This window comes from Hypanus sabinus, chromosome X1, assembly GCF_030144855.1.
Source record: "Hypanus sabinus isolate sHypSab1 chromosome X1, sHypSab1.hap1, whole genome shotgun sequence".
NCBI classification, from domain to species: Eukaryota; Metazoa; Chordata; class Chondrichthyes; order Myliobatiformes; family Dasyatidae; genus Hypanus; species Hypanus sabinus.
This window is the reverse complement of record NC_082738.1, coordinates 7,129,922-7,151,384: the sequence shown is the minus strand read 5'-3', so window position 1 is coordinate 7,151,384 and position 21,463 is coordinate 7,129,922. Positions and strand designations below refer to the sequence as shown.

The following is a 21,463-nucleotide window of genomic DNA, read 5'->3' as shown; positions in this document are numbered from 1 at the left end:
TATCAGGATGTGTTATATTTCTGCCATTTGGATTTGCAGTGTTAGTGCTTTTGTTCATTACTGGTAGCATCTGAGTCTGAAAATGACATTTAACTCACTTACTTAACTCCTCATCTTTGTGAGCCATGGACCATATTTTGTGGATTTTGTATCTGTACTTGTTAACAATTGCACTCTGCTGTACATTGGCCCATATTGGGTAACCTCTAGGAGACCACAGGAATCTTACACCAAAGAAGAAGGCTATTTGGCCCATTGTACACTTATCAGCCCTTTAAAAGAGATTGAATTAAGTTCAACTCTTCTTTTTTCTCCAATATAATGCACTGACTGGTCATTAGTTAGATGTATAAAAAATAAAATAATTTGTTACTGCTCCTTTGGAAAGATGCTTAAAAACTTTAGATTCTAGACTTATTTTGCTCTGATCGAGCCTTGATGTGACAAGGCATTGGTCTCTTATAGGGTGGGTTCTTAGATTGTCAACCTGAGCCATTTTAGGGCAAAGGTCACTTGAATATTCAGCAGAAAAGAATTGCTGAAATGCAGATGCTTGAAGATAAAGAGAACAATTTGCCAATAAGTTTATAATTATACTTTGTCAATGGCCACAGTTTGGAAGGGCAAAAAGTACACGAAGGCCTTGGGCCCAGGAAGTTGATTTCTCTGTGATTCAGAGGAGAAGTTTTCAATTTTAAATCATGATGGCACAGTGTCAAGATGCAATAAGGCCGTTCATTTAATCCAGGTGGACCATGGACTAAGAATCTTCTAAATTTACAGCAGTTGAGTAAAGTCTGGCAGCAAATGGTCGGACCATCATACTGAAGTGAAAGGTTTCTTGGTGAAGAATAACCCTCTGTATGTTTTCCATTGTTTTCATTGTACCTGCTATCATTGTGCATGAAGTTTCGGTATGTAGGTTACTGTTCAACAAGGGGTTATTCCATAAGACCTTAAGACATAGGAGCAGAATTAGGCCATTTGGCCCATCAAGTCTTCTCCATCATTCTATCATGGCAGATCCTTTTTTCCCTTCTCAGCCCCACTCCCCAGCCTTCTCCCTGTAACCTATAAGACCATAAATTATGTTATTCATGTGATTCTTTACCGAAAGGATCGGTTTTGTTGTAATGCAAAACTTGCAGCGAATCTGAACATGCTGAGGAAAACAAAGCAGTTAAGGCTCTACAAGGAAATGGAGTTAGAAGTTCAGAACTCTCAGTCATGAATGATAATGATTAATTTTAACTCTGATCTTGATAGATTTTGTTAAGCAAGGTATCAAGAGTTAAATCACAGATCAACCATGCATTAAAGGGCTGAATAGCCTCCTCTGTCCCTGAAATCAGAGCTAGCCTAATCACAGAACAATTTACAATGACTATTTACCCTAACAAATGGTATGTCTTTGGACTATGGGAAGAAACCGGAGTACACGGAGGAAACCTACATGGTTATGAGGAGAATGTACGAGCTCCTTAAAGACAGTGGCGGGAATTGAACCAGGTTACCGGTACTGTAAAGCATCGTGCACTACGCAGAAATGAATGACTGATCAGAGTCCCTTATGCTTCAGGTTTGAGGATCAAGAAGCCCCAAATTGACATTTAACACCATGGCCTGGTGCTAATAGAACATATAGAAAATTAGAAAGGGAAGGCAGGATTGTAGGTGAGCAGTAATAGGACAAAGATGCAAGCTAAAATTAAACCCCCATTTTAAACTCAAAACACCATGCTCAATTTTATTTAATTATTTGATCTTGTATTGATATTTTAAGTTGATTAATTAAAGTTGACTCAGTTTGAGATGAAGTCTGTGCTCGGGCCACTGCTCTGATGCATTGCAGTTGCACCCCTGGCAGGAGGCAAACACACCAGAGACATTTACATAGGCATTATCCATATAAAACCGGACAAAGGAGACTACGACAACATTAAGGTAATGGCATAACAAATACAATGGGTTCTGGTTAATTGGGCCATCGGTTAATCAGGGTAGCCGCTTATTTGGGACAAGTCTTAAAGAACAAAAACTAATCATGAAGGTAGCCTATATTCCCTTCATTTATTTGGGACGCTATTCCGTTTAATTAGGACAGAAGACTGAAGATTTAGAGGATGCCATCATTGATAGCATTATGTGAAGTAGTCTTGCTATTGAGTGAGTGCAGTGTAGGTTCACGAGGTTGATTCCCGGGATAGCGGGACTGTCATATGTTGAAAGATTGGAGCGACTGGGCTTGTATACACTGGAATTTAGAAGGATGAGAGGGGATCTGATTGAAACATATAAGATTATTAAGGGATTGGACACGCTAGAGGCAGGAAACATGTTCCCGATGTTGGGGGAGTCCAGAACCAGAGGCCACAGTTTAAGAATAAGGGGTAGGCCATTTAGAACAGAGTTGAGGAAAAACTTTTTCACCCAGAGAGTGGTGGATCTGTGGAATGCTCAGCCTCAGAAGGCAGTGGAGGCCAATTCTCTGGATGCTTTCAAGAGAGAGTTAGATTGAGCTCTTAAAGATAGTGGGGTCAAGGGATATGGGGAGAATGTAGGAACGGGGTACTGATTGTGGATGATCAGCCATGATCACATTGAATGGCGGTGCTGGCTTGAAGGGCCGAGTGGCCTACTCCTGCACTTATTGTCTATTGTAGTCCATTACGTACACTAGGTGGCTGCAGTGAAGTTGTTCATTTACAGTCAATTAAAAGACACGGCAGTGTAGCATCAGATTCAGCATTGGACACTACGTAGACTGAATGACGTCCTACGTCGAAAACCATTAGGAACCAATACACAGCTTTATAGTACGGTAGTGTTCTAATTTGCTCTGTATTTCATTTAAATACATAATTTGTTACTCATTTAAATGGTACTTTATCTTTTTTTATAGTTCTCTAGCTATTTTCATAAACCAACTAATTGGAGCAGCTGCTTAATTGGCCCAGAATGTCCTGGTCCCGATGTGTCCTGTCCCAATGAACGGAATTCTACTGCACATCAACATGCAGAGTTCTCTGGACAGCTGAATATGTAATTCCTAGGGTGTCAGAGATAAATGGATATTTTCCCATGAGAAATGTAGAGGTATCTCATGGTGATGCTGTTCTGTTCTAATTTGTGCTATTTAATTATTGTTCCAGTCAATCCTGGACCACATGCACCTGAAGTGCAAGTGCCATGGTTTATCTGGGAGCTGTGAGGTGAAGACTTGCTGGTGGGCGCAGCCGGATTTCCGGGTGATCGGTGATTACCTGAAGGACAAATATGACAGTGCATCTGAGATGGTGGTGGAGAAGCACAGAGAGTCCCGGGGCTGGGTGGAAACCCTTCGTGCCAAGTACGAGCTCTTTAAACCACCAACCGAGAGAGACCTTGTCTACTATGAAAACTCGCCAAACTTTTGTGAGCCAAACCCCGAAACTGGCTCTTTTGGGACCAGGGACAGGATCTGTAATGTCACTTCTCATGGCATTGATGGCTGCGATTTGCTGTGCTGTGGTCGTGGACACAACACCAGGACGGAGAAACGCAAGGAGAAGTGTCACTGCATATTCCACTGGTGCTGTTACGTCAGTTGCCAGGAGTGTGTCCGTGTATATGATGTACATACATGCAAATAACAGGATACACCCCCCTCCCCCACATCAATAACAAACCTCACATACACACAAAGTCACAATTAGGTAAAGTAGTCCGGAACCTTTCAGTCACAGTTGGGCAAAACAAGAACTTTGGTTTGCACATATATTGCAAAAATGTATTCAGTGGAATGTAGTCTTTCATTGATCAAGTGTTTTATTTTATACAAATACAAGGAGGCCATAACCCAAACTTTTTCATAATAGTTGAGGAGAAAAGTGAAATTTCCAATGAATCCCTTTGGAACAATAATTTTACTTTGTCACCCTCCCTAGTCCCACGTCTGAAAAAATCTCATACACTCAAGCAGCTGCCACTCTGTCTTTAATATAATGAGTACATTTGAGGATATTCCAATAAGTCTTAGCAATTATATATTAGAATATAGAACAGTACAGCTCAATGCAGGCCCATTGGACCTCTATATTGTGTAAACCTATAATGAATTGGTTTAGCTTGTTCCAATCAAAATGGTAAGCTGGTCAGTAATTCTGATAGATAACGAATGACTGAAAGAACTGGCTGTCACTAATTTTAACTTGGATGGATCATGGGTTAGACCATAGACACAAGAGATTCTACAGGTTCTGGAAATCTGGGGCAACACACACAAAATGCTGGAGGAACTCAGCATGCCAGGCAGCATCTGTAGAAGGGAAAAAACAATTAACATTTTGGGCCGAAACCCAGGACTGATAAAAGGTTTTTGACTTGAAACATCCTCCATAGATGCTGCTTGACCTGCTGGGCTACTCCAGCATTTTGTGCATGTTGTGCAGCTTAAATTAGGTTTCACTGTGTTTTTCCCATCCTAGAAGTGACAAATGCAAAGCCAGTTTCAGAGTGATCTCCTCTGGGATTTAGATTGTTATCAACACAGAGGTGAAGGGAAGGGAGGAGGATGAGGGTGCTGTTCTTGGGAAAATGTTATTATTCAAAGTGAACTGAGTTACCGTGCGAAATATCAATGATGTACTAAAGATGCCAGTGGAAGGTTAGATGGGTTTTCATAGGCAATGACCTTTGAAATTCTGCAACAATGCCTATTTGGGTAAGTCCCCCATAACAACAACTCTGAAGAGCTTTTATATGAAATTACTTTTGAAAAGTTAATTAAATATCCACTTAACAAGAATGGTAAGCATTTAACTTCCTAGTTCTAAAGCTGGTATGGCTGAGGGCATCTTTAAATCAGTCTCATTCACTTTAGATTTGATCAGGCCCATGTTTTATGTGCTTCTGAATTTAATTTCTGTTACTTTGACAGAAAAGACTACAACCCCCAAAATCCATTGCACAAGGCAGTACCCCACAGGGCTGGTATTAATATTGTAATAACAGCTTTGGCCTCCATTTGTACATTTATTATACCCTCAACTCAAAAGCTTTCAGACAGGATCCCAATTGCAAAATTTCCTAGTTCTTTAGGATAGTGACTGTATCACGTACTATTTACATTTCCCTGTCACTGTTGGATACAACGGACAACCACCACATGAATTTAAGTATTAATACTGCCTGTTCTCGCTTACCAGTCGCACCTTTATCAAATGATTGAAAGTTGGGATTTGAGTGGATTTATTAATCAGCTGATGCAGACATGCCTTCCTCTTCCAGGGCCTTTGCATCCACCACCCACTGAAGAGCAATTCTACTTACATTACAAATAAATGTGCCTTCTTTCTGTGAAAGAAAAAATGATGGATAAGATAAAGAAACAAGGTGGGAATTCATTGTTGAGCCCCATGGATAGCTTTGCTGTATAAGCAAGTAGTTACTTCAAGCAAATGAGCGTTGACATCCTAAATGCTCTAAAAATAACCAACAGTCTCCAACATTTATCGTAGCATTTTTCTACCTTGTAGCCCGAAATTACTAGCTCCAAGTTGAACCTCTATTGCAAGTTGCTATATCCAAAGTTTTGTACAAATTAGATGTTTGACCCTTTGATTTTATATTCTTAAAGCCTATGTTTTTATAATTATTTATTGCACAATGTGTGTATATATATGACTCAACTGAGATTATATATTTGCAGAAAGTGTCTTATCTGCTGTTTCTAGTTTATAAACTTGCCGTGGTGGCTTGGAGACAGCGTGAGCAACATTTATTATCGTGCTTCACCGTGCAGGATCCAGAGTGAGTTCTATGGAAGCGGATGTTAAATGGATAATCTCTCCTGTCACTTAGTGTACATATTCTTCTCTTAGTATTAGAAATAGCAATGAACAAAGAAATAAAATTTATTCATGTAGCGTACACTGCTGTGCAGTTCTTATTTACCTGGAAATTCAAACTAATAATTTCAGTGCATACCTCTGCACCATTGCACTGACAGATGTTCACTCCCATCGGTTGCTCTTGTTGGAGCTTCTGTTCTTCACGAGTTAGAGGCAGCGAATGCGAGCTGGCTCTTTAACTGCCAAGTCTGTACAAGCATCAAAGTGTAGCAATCAAGAGCAGTAAACCTGGCTGGAAATCTCAAATGTTTTTTTTAAAAAAAATTATTTATTGAGGTACAGCACAGAATAGGCCCTTCCAGCCCTTTGAGCCACACAGCCCAGCAACCCTCCAATTTAACCCTCGCCTAATCACAGGACAAATTACAATGACCAATTCACCCACTAACTGGTACATCTTTGGACTGTGGGAGGAAACTGGAGCACCCAGGGGAAACCCATGTATTCCATGGGGAGGATGTACTGACTCCTTACAGATGATGTGGGAATTGAACTCTGAACTCTGATCTCCCAAGCTGTAATAGTGTCGTGCTAACCGCTACTGCTACCATGGCACCCTTGTAGGTGCTGTATGTAAGACATCAATGTCATATCACTAAAACCTTTAGCTGTGGGTCTCAGTGATTTGTTGTGTGCATGGAGTCAGAAGATATCAGGCACAGAGTGCCTGGGCCAGTTTCCCGCCAAATCTGATCTCACCCATAAACAAATCGCCAGTGCAATCTCACCCAGTAAAAGAAATGCTTTTGAGTAATTTGCTCATGAAAAACAAACCCAGAAGAATCCAGTTCTGAGGCTTTATTCTTTAACCAAGGTCCTAACAAATGTATACCTAGTCACTCTACTCCTCGTTCTTTACAAGAGTTTGTAGTGTGCAAGTTGGCACTTCTTTGGAACGTGGGGGATACTACAAAGAATACAACTTATCATTCTCAGCTCAGCAGGGTGCAATTAGTGGGAACCACAGGGAGCACTGCCTGGGGCCTGGCTTTACACCATTTATATTATGAAATTGGCTGAGGGAATTAAATGTCACTTTCCAAGTTTGCTAATGATCTTAAACTTAGTGGGATTGTGAGCGTTGAAGGAGTGGTGCAAGTGGGGAGAAATTGGATTGTGCTGGTGTTCACAAAGACATGGAAGTGTTTACACAAGTTGATAAAGACCAGTAAGTGGGTAAGCAAGTAATTAAAGCTGAAAAATAGCATATTCGCTCTTATTACTGAGGATATGAACACTGGAGTTAGAAAGTCTTATCGAAACACACTCGTCAGGCAAGGCTGCAGATGGAATGTAGGCCACCTCTTTGTTGTTGGTGATGAGTCCCACCTCTGTTGTGATATCAGCAAACCTGACAACGCGATTACTCAGGTGCTTGACTGTGCAGTCATGAGCAATAGGCTCGGCACCCGTGGGGAGTGATGATAGGGAGATGCTATAGCATCTGTCGTATGGCAGCGGTGAATGAGCTCAAAACGTGGTGTTAGGCAAGTAACCTCTTCCTCACTGTCAACAAGATAAAGGAAATGGTTATTGACTTCAGGAGAAATGGCACCACCCAAACTCCTCACTCCTCTTACATTAGCAGCATAGCAGTGGAAACTGCAAGCAGTTTCAAACTCCTGCAAGTGCACATCATGTGGTCCCAGAACACATTCCACACAATCGGGGAAGTTCACCAATGCCTCTACTTTCTGAGGAGGCTGAAGAGAGCTGGACTTCGCACACCTGTACTCACATCCTTCTCGAGATATGCTGTAGAGAGCGTCCTGACAAGCTCCATCACTTCTTGGTATGGAAACTGCACTGCGGTGGACAGGAAGGTTCTCCCAACGGGTAGACAAAACTGCCCAACGCATCACTGGCACCAGCCTGCCCACCATCAAGGACACATATATAGAAAGGTGCTGAAAAAGAGTCAGTAAGATCATGAAGGATTCCATCCACCCTCCTCATGGACTGTTTGTCCCACTCTCATGAGAGAAGAGGCAACACAGGATCCAGGAGAGGACAACCAGATTCAAAAACAGGCACTTCCCCCAAGGCTGAATGATACCTCCACCCACCCCACCACCACTACTACTACATTACCTTTCATTACTCTATGTATATAAATTAGGATTGCACACTCATTCTTCTCCAAAGACTGGATCATTATCCACTTTGGTTTTCTCACAAACTTTATCCAGTCTTTACTGAAACTCTTAGGATTTGTATGAAAGCCAAGGTGCGCCTCCATTCCTGGTATCTCCCAGAAGAGGTGCTGAAAGTCATTACAAACTCTCTTCTGCTGTGGTCGACCTAATGACATCCCATTCAGTGCCGTCAGTAGATTGAACACTTTTGTTCTGCTCTGATCTGACATGATACCTTCAACTGTCTACAGTACCTCGTTCACATGAATCCAGCCTGATCCTCAGCTTATCCTTATCCACACCCACCCAGCTTGATGCCCAAGGGTTACAGGTGATGATCGCTGCCTCCAGCAATTAAAGCTCAGCTCTCAGTGTCTCTGACAGCAGCTCAAACACGTCTCATCCAGCTCAGCATGGGTATTTCCCCTCTATTTTACTTTAATTTTAGAGATAGGATAACAAGAAAGACTATCAAAACTTGCAGTGGGACCTGAATCAGCTGGTAAAATGGCAGATGGAATTTAATGCAGTCAAGTGTGAGGTGTTGTACTGTGGGAGGACCAACCAGGGTAGGACTGACACAGTAGGGCACTGAGGAGTGTGGTAGAGCAGAGGGATCTGGGAATACAGGTCTATAATTAATTGAAAGTGGCATCACAGATAGATAGTGTCGTAAAGAAGGCTTTTGGCACATTGGCCTTCATAAATCAAAGTATTGAGTACAGGAGTTGGAATGTTATGTTGAAGTTAAATTAGAAATTGGTGAGGCCTAATTTGGAGTATTGTGTCTAGCTTTGGTCACCTACGTACAGAAAAGATGTAAATAAGATTGAAAGACTACAGAGAAAAGTTACAAGGATGTTGTCGGGTCTGAAGGACTCGAGTTAAATGGAAAGATTGACTAGGTTAGGATTTTATTCTTTGGAACATTGAAGATTGAGGGGAGATTTGATGGAGGTATACAAAATTATGAAGGGTATGGATAGGCTAAATGCAAGCAGACTTTTTCCACTGAGGTTGGATGGGACTACAACCAGACATTATGGGTTAAGGGTGAAAGGTGAAATGTTTAAGGGGAACATGAGGGGAAACTTCTTCACTCAGAGGGTCATGAGAGTGTGGAATGAACTGCTTGTGCAAATGGTGGATGGAATTTTGATTTCAATGTTAAAGAGAAGTTTGGATTGGTACATGGGTGGGAGAGGTATGGAGGGCTATGGTCTGGGTGCAGGTCGATGGGACCAGGCAGTTTAATGGTACAGCATGGACTGAATAGGCTGAAGGGCATGATTCTGTGTCGTATTTATTTATTTATTGAGGAACAGCACGGAATAGGCCCTTCTGGCCCTTTGAACAGTGCCCCCTATTGAATCCTAACCTAATCACAGGACAATTTACAATGATCAATTAATCTACCAACCAGCACGCCTTTGGACTGTGCGAGGAAACTGGAGTACCCAGAGGAAACAGTCACGGGAAGAACATACAAACTCCTTACAGGAATTGAACCCAAGTTGCCTGTACTTAAAGTGTTGTGTTAACCACTACGCTACCATGTGCTGTAGTTTTCTAAGCTTCTCTGATACAGTACGGTAACAGGCCTATCTGGCATAACAAGCCTATGCAGGCCAACTACACCCATGTGACCAATAAGCCTGGTAAAGCATCCGTCTTGGGAGGAAACCAGAGCACCTGGAGGAGGCCCATATGGTCACAGGGAGAACGTACGAACTCCCTTCAGTGGCGTGAAATGAATCCCGAGTCGTTGGTGCTGCAATTGCGTTAGGCTAACCGCTATGCTACTGGGCCACCCAAATAGCTTGGTACATTTCTCTATAATGAATAAGTAATGCCAATCTAAATTGTTATTTTTATATTTTCTGCACCTATCACATAGGTCTGTTTTGAATGTCTACCCAAAGTTAGAAACTTTTCCCCCCCAAGTGAACTTCTATTGATTCTTAAACCATTGTATCTCTCTTTTCCCTTCTATTAGTGACACACTTTTGCACAAGATCTTTGTTACATGCTGGAAAGGCTAAATTAAAGGACTGTTTTACAATCAAATATTATCAAGTTTAGGATTTTCACAGATTCATTTACATGCAACTAAAATGCTAACTTTCTGAAAAAGTTGGCTTTAAATAACAGGCCTTATTTGGACACAGATTTTCCAGCCTCATTACATTACGACTGAATATTTTCTGAAATATTTGCCACTGGCAATAACAACAGATCAACTGCACAAGTGGAACAGAGCAGCACCTGCATGCCCTGCAGCATTGTGTTTTGCCAATTAATTTGATTCCCACCCCCCACCTCCCACCCCCATAGAATTTCCTTCAACACTTGGCTTCCCTGGTCATGCCAGTACTATTGAGTTATACCAGTATTTGCTGCCATTTGCATGGCTCCTTTCACAATGAAATACAAACTAAACGTACAATGCGTGGTAAAGTGCAGTGACATATGCAGCTCAAAACAGCAGCCTTTCTGTGGCAACAAGGTACCATACACAGCTATTCAGCCACTTTCTTACAAGCGAAGTGAAGACATTGTTAAAAACAGAATTTTTATTGCAACACACACACAAAATGCTAGAGGAACTCAGCAGGTCAGGCAGCATCTATGAGAATGAATAAACAGTCGACGTTTCAGAGCTGAAAAGGAAGGGGGAAGACGCTAGAATGAAAAGGTGGGGGTGGGGGAGGGGAAAAAGGACAGGCTGGAAGGTAATAGGTGGGTAGGAAAGGTAAAGGGCTGGAGGAGAAGGAATTTGATCAGAGAGGACAGTGGATCATAGGAGAAAGGGGAGGAAGGGCACCATGTGGAGATGATAGGCAGGTGAGAAGAGGTAAGAGGCCAGAGTAGGGAATAGAAGAGGGAATGGGAAACGGGAAAAATTACCTGAAGGAGAAATCATTATTTAAAAATGCGAGAGATTCTGCAGATGTTGGAAATCCAGAGCAACACATGCAGAATGCTGGAGGAACTCAGCAGGTCAGACAGCATGTATGAAAATGAATTAACAGTCAACATTTTGGGCTGAGACCCTTCATTGAGTCTGGAAAGTAAGGGGGAAGATGCCAGAATAAAAAGTGGGTGGAGAGGGAGGAGGATAGCTAGGTGATAGGAGAAGGCAGGTAGGCTGGAGAAGGAAATCTGATAGGAGTGGTGAGAGGGTCATGGGCGAAAGGAAAGAAGGAGGGGCACTAGAGGAAAGTGATATGCAGGTGAGGAGAAGGGGCAAGAGATTAGAGTGAGGAAAAGAAGAGGGAAGTGAGAGAGGAAAAGAAAAAAACCAGGAGAAATCGTATTCATGCCATCAGGTTGGAGGCTACTTCACAGAATACAGGGTGTTGCTCTTCCACCCTGAGAGTGGCTTCATCATGGCAAAAGAGGTGGTCATGGACTGGCATGTCAGAACTGGAATGAGGATAGGACAAAATGGTTGGCCAGTGGGAAACAGCTATTAGACCAATTATTTTCAAGAGAAACTGACATTGATGGAATACTGATAAAAATGAATCTGTCATTGCACAACTCATTGAAGTTTACATGATTTTTATGTAAATCATATTGCAGATGATGCACAGACACAGTTTGTCAAAGAATATGGCTTTGTTTGGGAGATCTGTGAAGAATGCACAATGGGCAAAGTCAGTTCGAGGCTCACACACTCATTTTGGAATTATTCCAAGTCACCCTTCTTCAGGAAAAAGTTGATGTCTCCTGGAATCTAGAATATTTCAGTTCCTGATGTTAGTGACTTGCAATGGTATCCTCAATAATAACAAACGCCACAGAGTGTAGGCTCTTTGGCCCACAGAGAGCACACTGACCACCAGGAAACCATTTCATTTACACTGATCCTTCAAGTTAAAAGACTAAAAAATAAGCTTTATCTGTCACATGTACATTGAAATATACAGTGAAATGTGCTGTTTGTGTCAACAACCAACACCAAGGATGTGTTGGGGACAGCAAGTGTCATCGTGCTTCTAGGCACCAATATAGCAAGCCCACAACTTACTAACCATAACGTCTTTGGAATGTGGGAGGAAACTAGCACACCCAGAGAAAACTCACGTGGTCACGTGGAGAACATACAAATGCCTTGCAGATAATAGCACTAATTGAACTCCGCTGGGACTGTAAAGTGTTACACAAACTGCTATACTACTGCGCTAGGACTTCTAGCAGTTTTTAGCCACTACGTGAATATATGTTATTTATTAAGCTCTTTCTTCCACTGGTAAAGGATCTTTGACCTAGCCTTTATACTATTGAAAATGTCAATCAGACCATTTCAGCCTCTTTCCTTACTTCATGGTCAAAATTTTATTCCACATCTTCATTTGTAAGCTCCTTCCAACTTTCACAAATTAATAGAGTACAGTATAAACAAGCAAAATGTGTTCAATAAATACAAGTCCAAACACTTTTAGCACTTAAGCTCTTTTTGACAAACAATACCTTAGGCAGTCTGTGTCCTTTTCTGCACCATCTCTCCCAAAGTGCATGATTTTCATTAGGTTAAAAGGTCACAGATTGCCAATAGATTTCAGGATATCTAAACATTCACATGCTGTGTGAAGAACTGGGGCCCAACTTTCCATCCACTAGGTAGGGTTCTAATTTTTAAACTGACCCTTGTAATTTATGACTTCTCACATCAGAGGAAAAAGTCAGACCGACACACTCCAGAATACCTTCTGGAGTTGGCTAATGAATTGTCTAGCCAAGTTAGAATATCTTCAGTCAAATTATTCCTTAATCTTCTAAATTTCAAACTACAATCCTAGTTTATGTAATCTTTCTTTAAATGTTTCTAACCTTTGAGTCCAGATATCCTTTTGGTTAATCCACAATCCCAAGGCCAGTAGATGCTTCATCATGTGTGACAGTCAGAATTATTGTATGGATTTGCTCATGACTTTGGTGACACTTCAGACAGAAGGTAGTCAACTAAGTCTGTCATTCGAATATTTATTGCATCACAGCTGCATTCAACTCTACATGTACTTAAACAGCTTTGAATTACAGCACATTTTCACTGTAAAAAGATTTACATCACAGTAGAACAGAACTCATTACAACTTGGGACATTAGATGAGCATACATCTATGAGACTTATCTGGGCATCGTCATCAAATAATGGCCATTAATTTACACAAATATTTTACCCCTACAATGGAAAGCTATCACAGAAAAGCTTTTTTATAATCTTTGTTTTTTTTTAAATACTTACATATTGTAAACAGCACAGAAATAAATACAATCAAGAAGGCAAGCTGCATTTCCCAAACAAGACATCAAAACATTTACCAGTAGACATCTGCATTCAAGGTTTCAGTTTGAAGATTCCCATTGTTGGTTTCCCATATTTGTTAAATGGACAAGAATTTCAATTGTTTGAAAACAAGAATACTGGGAAATGTTTTGCCAAAAGTTCTGGCCCGCAGTGGATTTTGCTCACAATGGATTATGGTGATTTGCTTACCTCATTGTTACACATTATAATTTGACTAAATTAATTAACCTATGTAAACTCTGCAGCATTACACAAGGACAGACCCCAGATTATGAGAAAATAAAAAGCAAAGACAAAGTGACAGGACTTCCAACAAATTCACCAGCCAATCCCCAAAGCATTAATCACCAATAGTGGATCAGGATCATTTTTCACAGTAATATTTGCATCAGGTCACCATTGGTGATTAGAACAAATGGCCACAGCAGTGAATGATTTTTTGTACAGCCTAATGCGATTGCAGCATTCTGAAGTGTTTGGCTGTAGATTGCAATACACACCAAACCTGGTTGAATACCAGTTTTACAGTGTCAGGCTGATTAGGCTATTCACTTTAACAGGAGCAATGTCAAGGCGCATTTGTTCAAGACCTTCATTATTCTTCAAGTATTGTTTCAGAAGAAGTTTAGCAAAAGAAAAAGCAAGACAATTAGCAAAAATATTTCTGGGACCAAAAAAGTAAATGAAATGATTACCTAAATCAAGCAATGAGGCCTCTTTTCCCAACACATGGCCTTGACAATCCTCAGGAAACCAGAAATAAAATACAACTTTGTTCAATTTACTCAATATCTCCAGTTTTCAAATAGCTGCAAGTTCTATTTGTAGCGATCTGCCCTATCTACCTAGGCTGCTTGATACATGGCTGATAAATAAGAATCTCCTTTCAGGATTGAGAACTGCACCAAATTCTCACAGCTGCAGAATGAAGAAGAGAGTGGAGCAACGGAGAAGGGTCAGATACATAAAACTTTTCACAGTTGGCCCCAAACAGGATTAGGTTACAATCTATTGCAATCTTAGAACTACAAAAAATGTAGATGCAACAAAGCAGGGATCTATATTTGAACATTTAAGTTTTGTCAAAATTAATGCTTAGATTTATATTCTACATCACAAGTCAAAGATCCATCAATTTGTAGACACTATTTCCAATATTTAAATCAAGAGGGTACACAAATTTTGGGAAGGAAAAATAGGGGTTCATTAGATTCCCAATCAATATTCCAGACACATTAAGAACATACAAAGATTAAAGATTGATACCAGCTCTGGAATTTCAGTTACAGAAAACTCAAGCCTCTGACATTCAACACAAATTTTACCCAAAGTAAATTCACTCTGTAAGAATCAAATGAAGTGCTGAGATAAGGTGCACAACTATTGAAAAATCCGATTTCTGGGATTGAAATTGCACACAAATCCCTGGTGGAAGAGTTTTCTTTTCTCCCAATCCTCATACAGTGATGTATTGCTGTCATCCATGTACAGAACCAATTGAACACATTGCAAATTACCCAAAGCAATATTACTGGCTTCATCTTTTCTACCTTTCCTACTATGTTGATCAACTCGTACGTGCAAAATTTAACAAAATTAACATTCACTCTGAAGACTCTAAGGTTTGACCTGCAGTGAAGAGGGACACTGATTTTGATAGCAAAACATGAAAATATTTTTAAAAACACCGAGTGCATTTCCAGTACTAGAAGCAATAAAACCAAGAATGCTGACATCTCTGTTGTGTGTGTGTGTGTGTGTGTGTGTGTGTGTGTGTGTGTGTGTGTGTGTGTGTGTGTGTGTGTGTGTGTGTGTGTGTGTGTGTTTGTGTGTGTGTATATATATATATATGAATAATTTTAACTTAAGACATGTAAGAGAAGTTTCTTTGCAGAGAGCATGCAAAATGCTAAGAGTTTTAGATTGAAGATTCCTTTCTTCTTAGTTGACAGATTAAATTCGTGCTTCTTCATTAGATGTAAATCACAGTGTTGACCAGATGGTCTTCCCTGTTTTATTCCCAATGGTCACGGCGATGAGGATCACTGGAAAATACAACCAAGATAAATTGTACTGAGAAATATTGTACAGATGGAGTAGTTTCAAGTTGCCATACTTGTTAATTCTGAATCAATTATTTAAATATTTTCTTGAGCAGTTCTCCATTTTATATTCTCAACAAATTCAAAACTCCTGCTTCTTACAATGCACAGAAATTGGTGAAAAAATGGGGTGATGGTGATGGGGCGAGACTGGAAAAAAAACGATGTCACTAACCTTCCTTCTTCTTTCAGGAGTGACAGAAACTTGTTAACACGGTACTCAGGTTCCATCTGAAACACAACCAAGTTTAAAATGATGTATTATAAACAAGACTACTCTGTGGATGTAATCAAGCTAAAGAAAATCAAGAACCTACATTTTAAATGAAGCCTTGGTCACATCTCAAAGTGCTTCATAGTCAGTATTTTTGAAGTACAATCACTTATGAGTTAATAATGGTGCAGTTATGTAATGGGCAACTGATCTCAGGGTCAAATGACAAGGCTTTGCGCAGTTTGATTCAGCCACATACAATAAAACATATGTCTGAAGAATGAAGTTTATAACCCTGACAATGGACAAAGCTTGTATCAACAAAGAATCTGCTGAAAGAGCACCACAGTTAGTGCAATGCTATGACAGCTTGGGTCGGAGTTCAGAGTTCACTTCTAGCACAGTCTGTAAAGAGTCTGCACACCGTCCCTGCGACCATGTGGGTTTCCTCCCACAGTCCAAAGAACTGATTAGTAGGTTAATTGGTCATTGTAAATTGCTCTCCAATATTGATTTCTCCTTCTGGTAAACAAATTCCCCACACCCCACTCTGACCTTTTACTTCCTCTCACCTGCCTATTACTTCCCCCTGGCTCCCCATCCTCCTATGGTCCACTCTCCTTTCCTATCAGATTCCTTCTTCTCCAGCCTTGACCTTTCCTACTCACCTGGCTTCACCTACCACCTTCCAGTTAGTCTCATTCTCCTCTCCCCTGCTTTTTATTCTGGCATCTTCCCCCTTTCTTTTCAGTCCTGATGAAGGACCTCAGCCTGAAATGTCAACAGTTTATTAATTTCCATAGATGCTGCTTGATGTGCTGAGCTCCTGCAGTGCTTTGTGTGTGTTGCTTTGTAAATTGTTCTGTGATTAAGGCTAGGGTTAGGTAGGTGGCTTGCTGGGCGGCATGGCTTGTTGGGCTGGAAAGGCCTGCTCCATGCTGTATCTCTAAATAAATAAAATAAAACTCAGCAGGTCAAGCAGCATCTGTAAGAGAAAAGCAACTGTTGTCATTTCTTTCCTTCCGTAGATGCTGCTTGCCCTGCTGAATTCTTCCAGCTGATTGTTTGCTACACCGGAATCTAGCATCTGCAATTTCTTATGTCAATGAAGCTTATACAGGCTGAATACCCCTTATCCAAAATGCTTCATTTTGCCGGAAGTATTTTGGATTTAGGAATATATAATGAGATAGTTTGGGATCGCCATAATTTCAGAGCCTGAATTTCTGTGCTACCAGTAAGCAGTCTTTGTCTTACATTTGTTCAGCACACATAACAGTGCTCATGGTTTTAGATGTGATTACCTTGGCAAACTTATCAATAAATTTCCCTGCTGCTTCGTGATCAGGAGATGCTTTATTACCATGTATCTTTAAAAACTTAATGCCGCCCCTTTTCTTCAATTTCTGGAAAACCAGCCTGCTGAATATTCACAATTACCTTCAATTTTCAGTTCGTCATGATAGACCTTCGCTTGTTTCGTGATCAGCATACCGTTAAGTGGCATGTGTTCACTCCAATGCTGATGATACATGATTGAGATAATTTTTCATTAACTTATGCTTATTACATATGTGAAGTCACTTCTCAGAACTGCCTGTCGTGCGCAGAAATCTCACCTCTCTCTCTCTCTCTTTCTCCACTGCTGCTTAAGTATTTCCAGCTATTTCTCTTCTTATGACAGTTATCACCTTTCATATTAGATCAATGAATCAGGCTAATTGATAGCAAACCACAGGGTAGTTCTCAGTAATGAAGAACTGAATTGCGAGAAGTTAAATTTTGAAAAAATATTGGGTTTTGAAGCATGGGGACTGCTTATAAAAATACTCGAGGATATCCATAAAATAAAAATATACTCTACAAATGTTATGGGCAAGATAATGACTATTTCAAGATAAGTGAAGATGACAAGACAGGTTTTGTTTAAAACCGGTAAGGGTCAATTTAGAATGGCATGAGGCACATGAATACATACAATGATTACATTTGAAATGAATTTGCAGTCAGAGAGAGTGATAGGAATCACAAAATGTAGCATAGAGGGTATCCAAAGTCAAGCCAGAACAAATAATTCCACTCCACTTTATTCTGTGATACATTTCCTGCACCCTCCTCTATTTCAATTCTTTTGCATCCGCAATTCTTTGCCCCTCTGATTTTGACTTCCATGGAAAGATTTTCATCTACTCAGCCACAGTACTGTGGTGTGGAGAATGTTTTGAATGTGAGCTTTGTGAGAAGCAAGGCAGTGCCGCATGTTCTGCTGTATGTGACCTATGGACATCAGCTCTGGGCTGTGTGTGAGCATGCTTGCCTTTGAGTTATAAAGTTGGAGTTCAAACCCCATTTTTGATACAAGGACATCATCTCAGTAGACCAGAAATACAGACTGAGTACCCCGTAACTAAAATCTGAAAACCTCCAAAATCTTTTTTCAGTACTGACATCACAAACGGAGAATTCCACAAGGTGCTTCACATCACCTTGGAAAACCGTGTTGTTATAGGGAGAACGTGCACATTCCACACAGACAGCAGCAGAAGATGGCATTGAAAGTGGATCACAGCTGTTGTGAGGTAGCAGACCTACTGGCTGCACCACACTTTCCTTACAGGCCTTTAATTATCATAAACTGAGATTAAGACTGACTGTCTTTGTGGAGTATGCACGTTCTCCCTGTGACAACATGGCTTTCCACGCAGTGCTCTGACTTCCTCCCATATCCCAGACAATTATGGTTGGTGGGCTAATTAGTCATTCAAAAATGTTGTTTTTCTATGATAGTGTAGCATTTGTGAGAAGCTGCTGGAAATGTGTAGAGGAGTAAAATGGAATTAGCATAAACAGATGTTTGATGTGACTGATGCAGGCTTGGGCACATGGGCCATGTCTGCATTATGTGACAATGACTTGTGTCCTATTCCAGACAACTCCGCTGCTGGAAGGTGTATCAGTGGAAAGATGGCAAAGGAAAATGGTCAAGGTATACACTGCTCTGTTTATACCTGGGCTTTGCTTTCAGATTAACTAACAAATTTACAAGATGGTAACTGATGGCAGTGGGAACAATGCCCCACCAAACTCTTATTACTGAGAAGGAATAAGAGGAAGGTGTAATGGCACAACATTTGAGAAAGAACAGACATGGATGTCACCTGCTTTCAAGCTACTAGCTATTAAAATGGCCTGAAATTCTGGTGGCAATAGACAACTGTGTCGGAAACCATACGACTTTCCATATGGCCATCATAAATGAGCAGAACAAAACATCTGCAGCCTAAAGTCCCTGTGATGGCTGCAGTGCAACAATGTCAAGGTCTGAATGTGTGTAAATTACTTAACGGTGGTGTTTCTCCATCGAGTTCAATTGTTCAAGAACTAGTACTTTGCCATCATCAGGTCAGACTAGGAGGAAGAAACTGAAAAAACAATGATATATAACAGACCCTTCAAGCCCATCTAGTCCATGCCAAAATCATTTAAACTGCCTACTCCCAACAATCTGCACTATGACCATAGTCCACCATACCCTTACTATCCATGTACCACATATGCTGACACCTCGTTCTACTCTCTCATGACCCTCAGATAGGATCTCCTATCATTTCACATTTCCCCCTCCCCCTCCTACTTTCAAATCTCTTAGTATCTTTCCTTTCAGTTAGTCCTGGTGAAGGGTCTCTGCCCGAAACGTCGACAGTGCTTCTCCCTATAGATGCTGCCTGGCCTGCTGTGTTCCACCAGCATTTTGTGTGTGCTTTCTGTAGCTATTCAGCTTCTCAAAAAAAATTCACTCAGGTGTAATAGCCTAACCAACCCTGCACAGCGTCCGTTTAATAGTCTTTTCCACTCTCTTTGTCCTGTTGATATTTGTCCTGTGCTTTATGCTTGGCACCAAATCACAATCATTTTGGGTATGTTTGACATACTGGCATTAACACTATTCTGATTCTAATTTAAAAAAAGGGAAATTATGCTCGACAAATCTGACTTTAAGGTTACTGCCAGAACACACAGGAGAACCAGTGGATGTGGTGTATCTGGATGTTCAGAAGGCTTTTGATAAGTTGCAGTGGAGGAGGTTATTAAACAAAATTAGAACACAAAAAATTGAGGGCAAGATACTTGTGTAGATTAAAGACCAGTTAAGAGATGGAAAATAGACTCAGAATAAACTGGTCATTTTCAGCTTGTGAGCCTATGACATGTATCAGTGCTGGAGTCTGAGCTGTTTGTGATCATTGATTTGGACGAGTGAATCCGATGCAACATATACAAGTCAGCTGATGATACAAAACTGTGTGGCAGCACGCAGTGCAGAGGAATGCAGACACTTCCAGAGTTAGTGACAAGTGAATGAGCAAAGCCATGGGCTGTAAATGATACTATGGAAAAAATATTACCCACTTTAAAAATAAAATTGGTCTTTAAATGTAAGAAATTGAAAGGCATTAGTGTACAGAATCTGAAAATTAATATGCAGGTGCAGTAAGCAATTAGGAAGGCAAGTAGTATGTCAGGCTTTACTACAATAGGATTCAAGCACAAATGTAAAATTGCAACTCTATGGGACCCCAATGGGTGCAAACATGAAGTATTACTTAAAGGTTTGGTAACATACTTCTGAAAGAGGGAATACAATGAATGTGCACCACTCTGATATCTGGAATGGTAGTTTGTTCAAAAAGGACAGACTAAGCAGGTTTTTTTTCTGCTTCATGAGTATCTGTGAAGAGTAAGAATTTCAGGTTGTATACTGTATACATTCTCTGATATTAAATTGAACCATTGACCTGTAACTAGACGTTGGAAGAATGAAAGGTGATCTCACTGAAACGTACAATATGGGGCTTGATGGTGGATGCAGGGTTAATAAATCCCTGCAGTTGATGTTCACAGGCATCAAATGACAATGTGTCTCTATAAAAATGCATACTATGATTTTGCTCCTAAAACAAACCATAACAAAAGGCACACGTTTTTTTAAAATTACATGTTTTGTCCAACAAGCACAACTTTGAATTAGGTATCTTTATACAGTTCACATACACACCTTAAAACATCATTTTTGTCCTGAATGTTTTAAAAACAAATTTTCAATCATTTGTTCCTACAAGGGTCTGGCAAAGATGAATTGAGTGGAAAACATTCCACACAGCTCTAACATCTAAGCAATTGATATTTAAATATGTTCTACTTATTTTCATGAGATCATGATCATTTTTGCAGTAGAAAAATAGATTTTGTTCATCCTACCACTGGTACATAAAGGGCTCACCAGAAGGTGTTCTATTGGAAACAAAGTTTGCTCAGAGGACATCAAACACAATTTGTAAAAATTATAAATTAAATGGAATTAAAATTTGGAATTTGTGACTTATACTAGTAGCATTGTACACTGTAGTTTAGTTTGCAAATTTCTTTTCAATATACATTGTCTAAGAGTGGCAAACATTACTAAATCTGCAGTTTAAGGTTAAATATATTTCCACCTACAATGATGTAGACCAGGGCTCTGTACAGTGGCATCCAGTTTATGTTGAGTCTCAATAGGAACACTCTGTTGGTTCAATGGTGTGTATATATACAAAGCTATGCAGTGAGTTAAACACCTTCTCAAAAATCACCTAAAGCAGAAGCTTTCCTCAGGACTTTTAATGAGATCTTACTGGTGAAAATATATTGCTGTTTCAAGGGCAAATAAAGAGGACGGAGGTGGCTATCTTTCTGCATCATGTACAATTCAATCCAAATTAACCCATACAAAAATTTGTATTAAACAGCTTATGTACAGGAAATGATGC

At 40.3% G+C, this 21,463-nt stretch overlaps 2 protein-coding genes across 2 annotated transcripts in view; one reads left to right on the top strand and one right to left on the bottom strand.

The window, feature by feature from the left end:
- The window catches only part of LOC132384441 (proto-oncogene Wnt-3), a 54,046-nt gene extending 49,992 nt beyond the window's left edge, over positions 1–4,054 (top strand). The window contains exon 4 of the mRNA XM_059955596.1: positions 3,153–4,054. Within this exon, the coding sequence (XP_059811579.1) occupies positions 3,153–3,632 (480 nt within the window). The 3' untranslated portion in view covers positions 3,633–4,054. The remainder of the gene's footprint in view (positions 1–3,152) is intronic.
- An 8,945-nt stretch (positions 4,055–12,999) lies between these two features.
- LOC132384552 (vesicle-fusing ATPase) overlaps positions 13,000–21,463 on the bottom strand; it is a 277,249-nt gene continuing 268,785 nt past the window's right edge. The window contains exons 20-21 of the mRNA XM_059955720.1: positions 15,618–15,673; positions 13,000–15,385 (exon numbers count right to left, since the gene is read on the bottom strand). Coding sequence (XP_059811703.1) covers positions 15,355–15,385; positions 15,618–15,673 — 87 coding nt within the window. The 3' untranslated portion in view covers positions 13,000–15,354. The remainder of the gene's footprint in view (positions 15,386–15,617; positions 15,674–21,463) is intronic.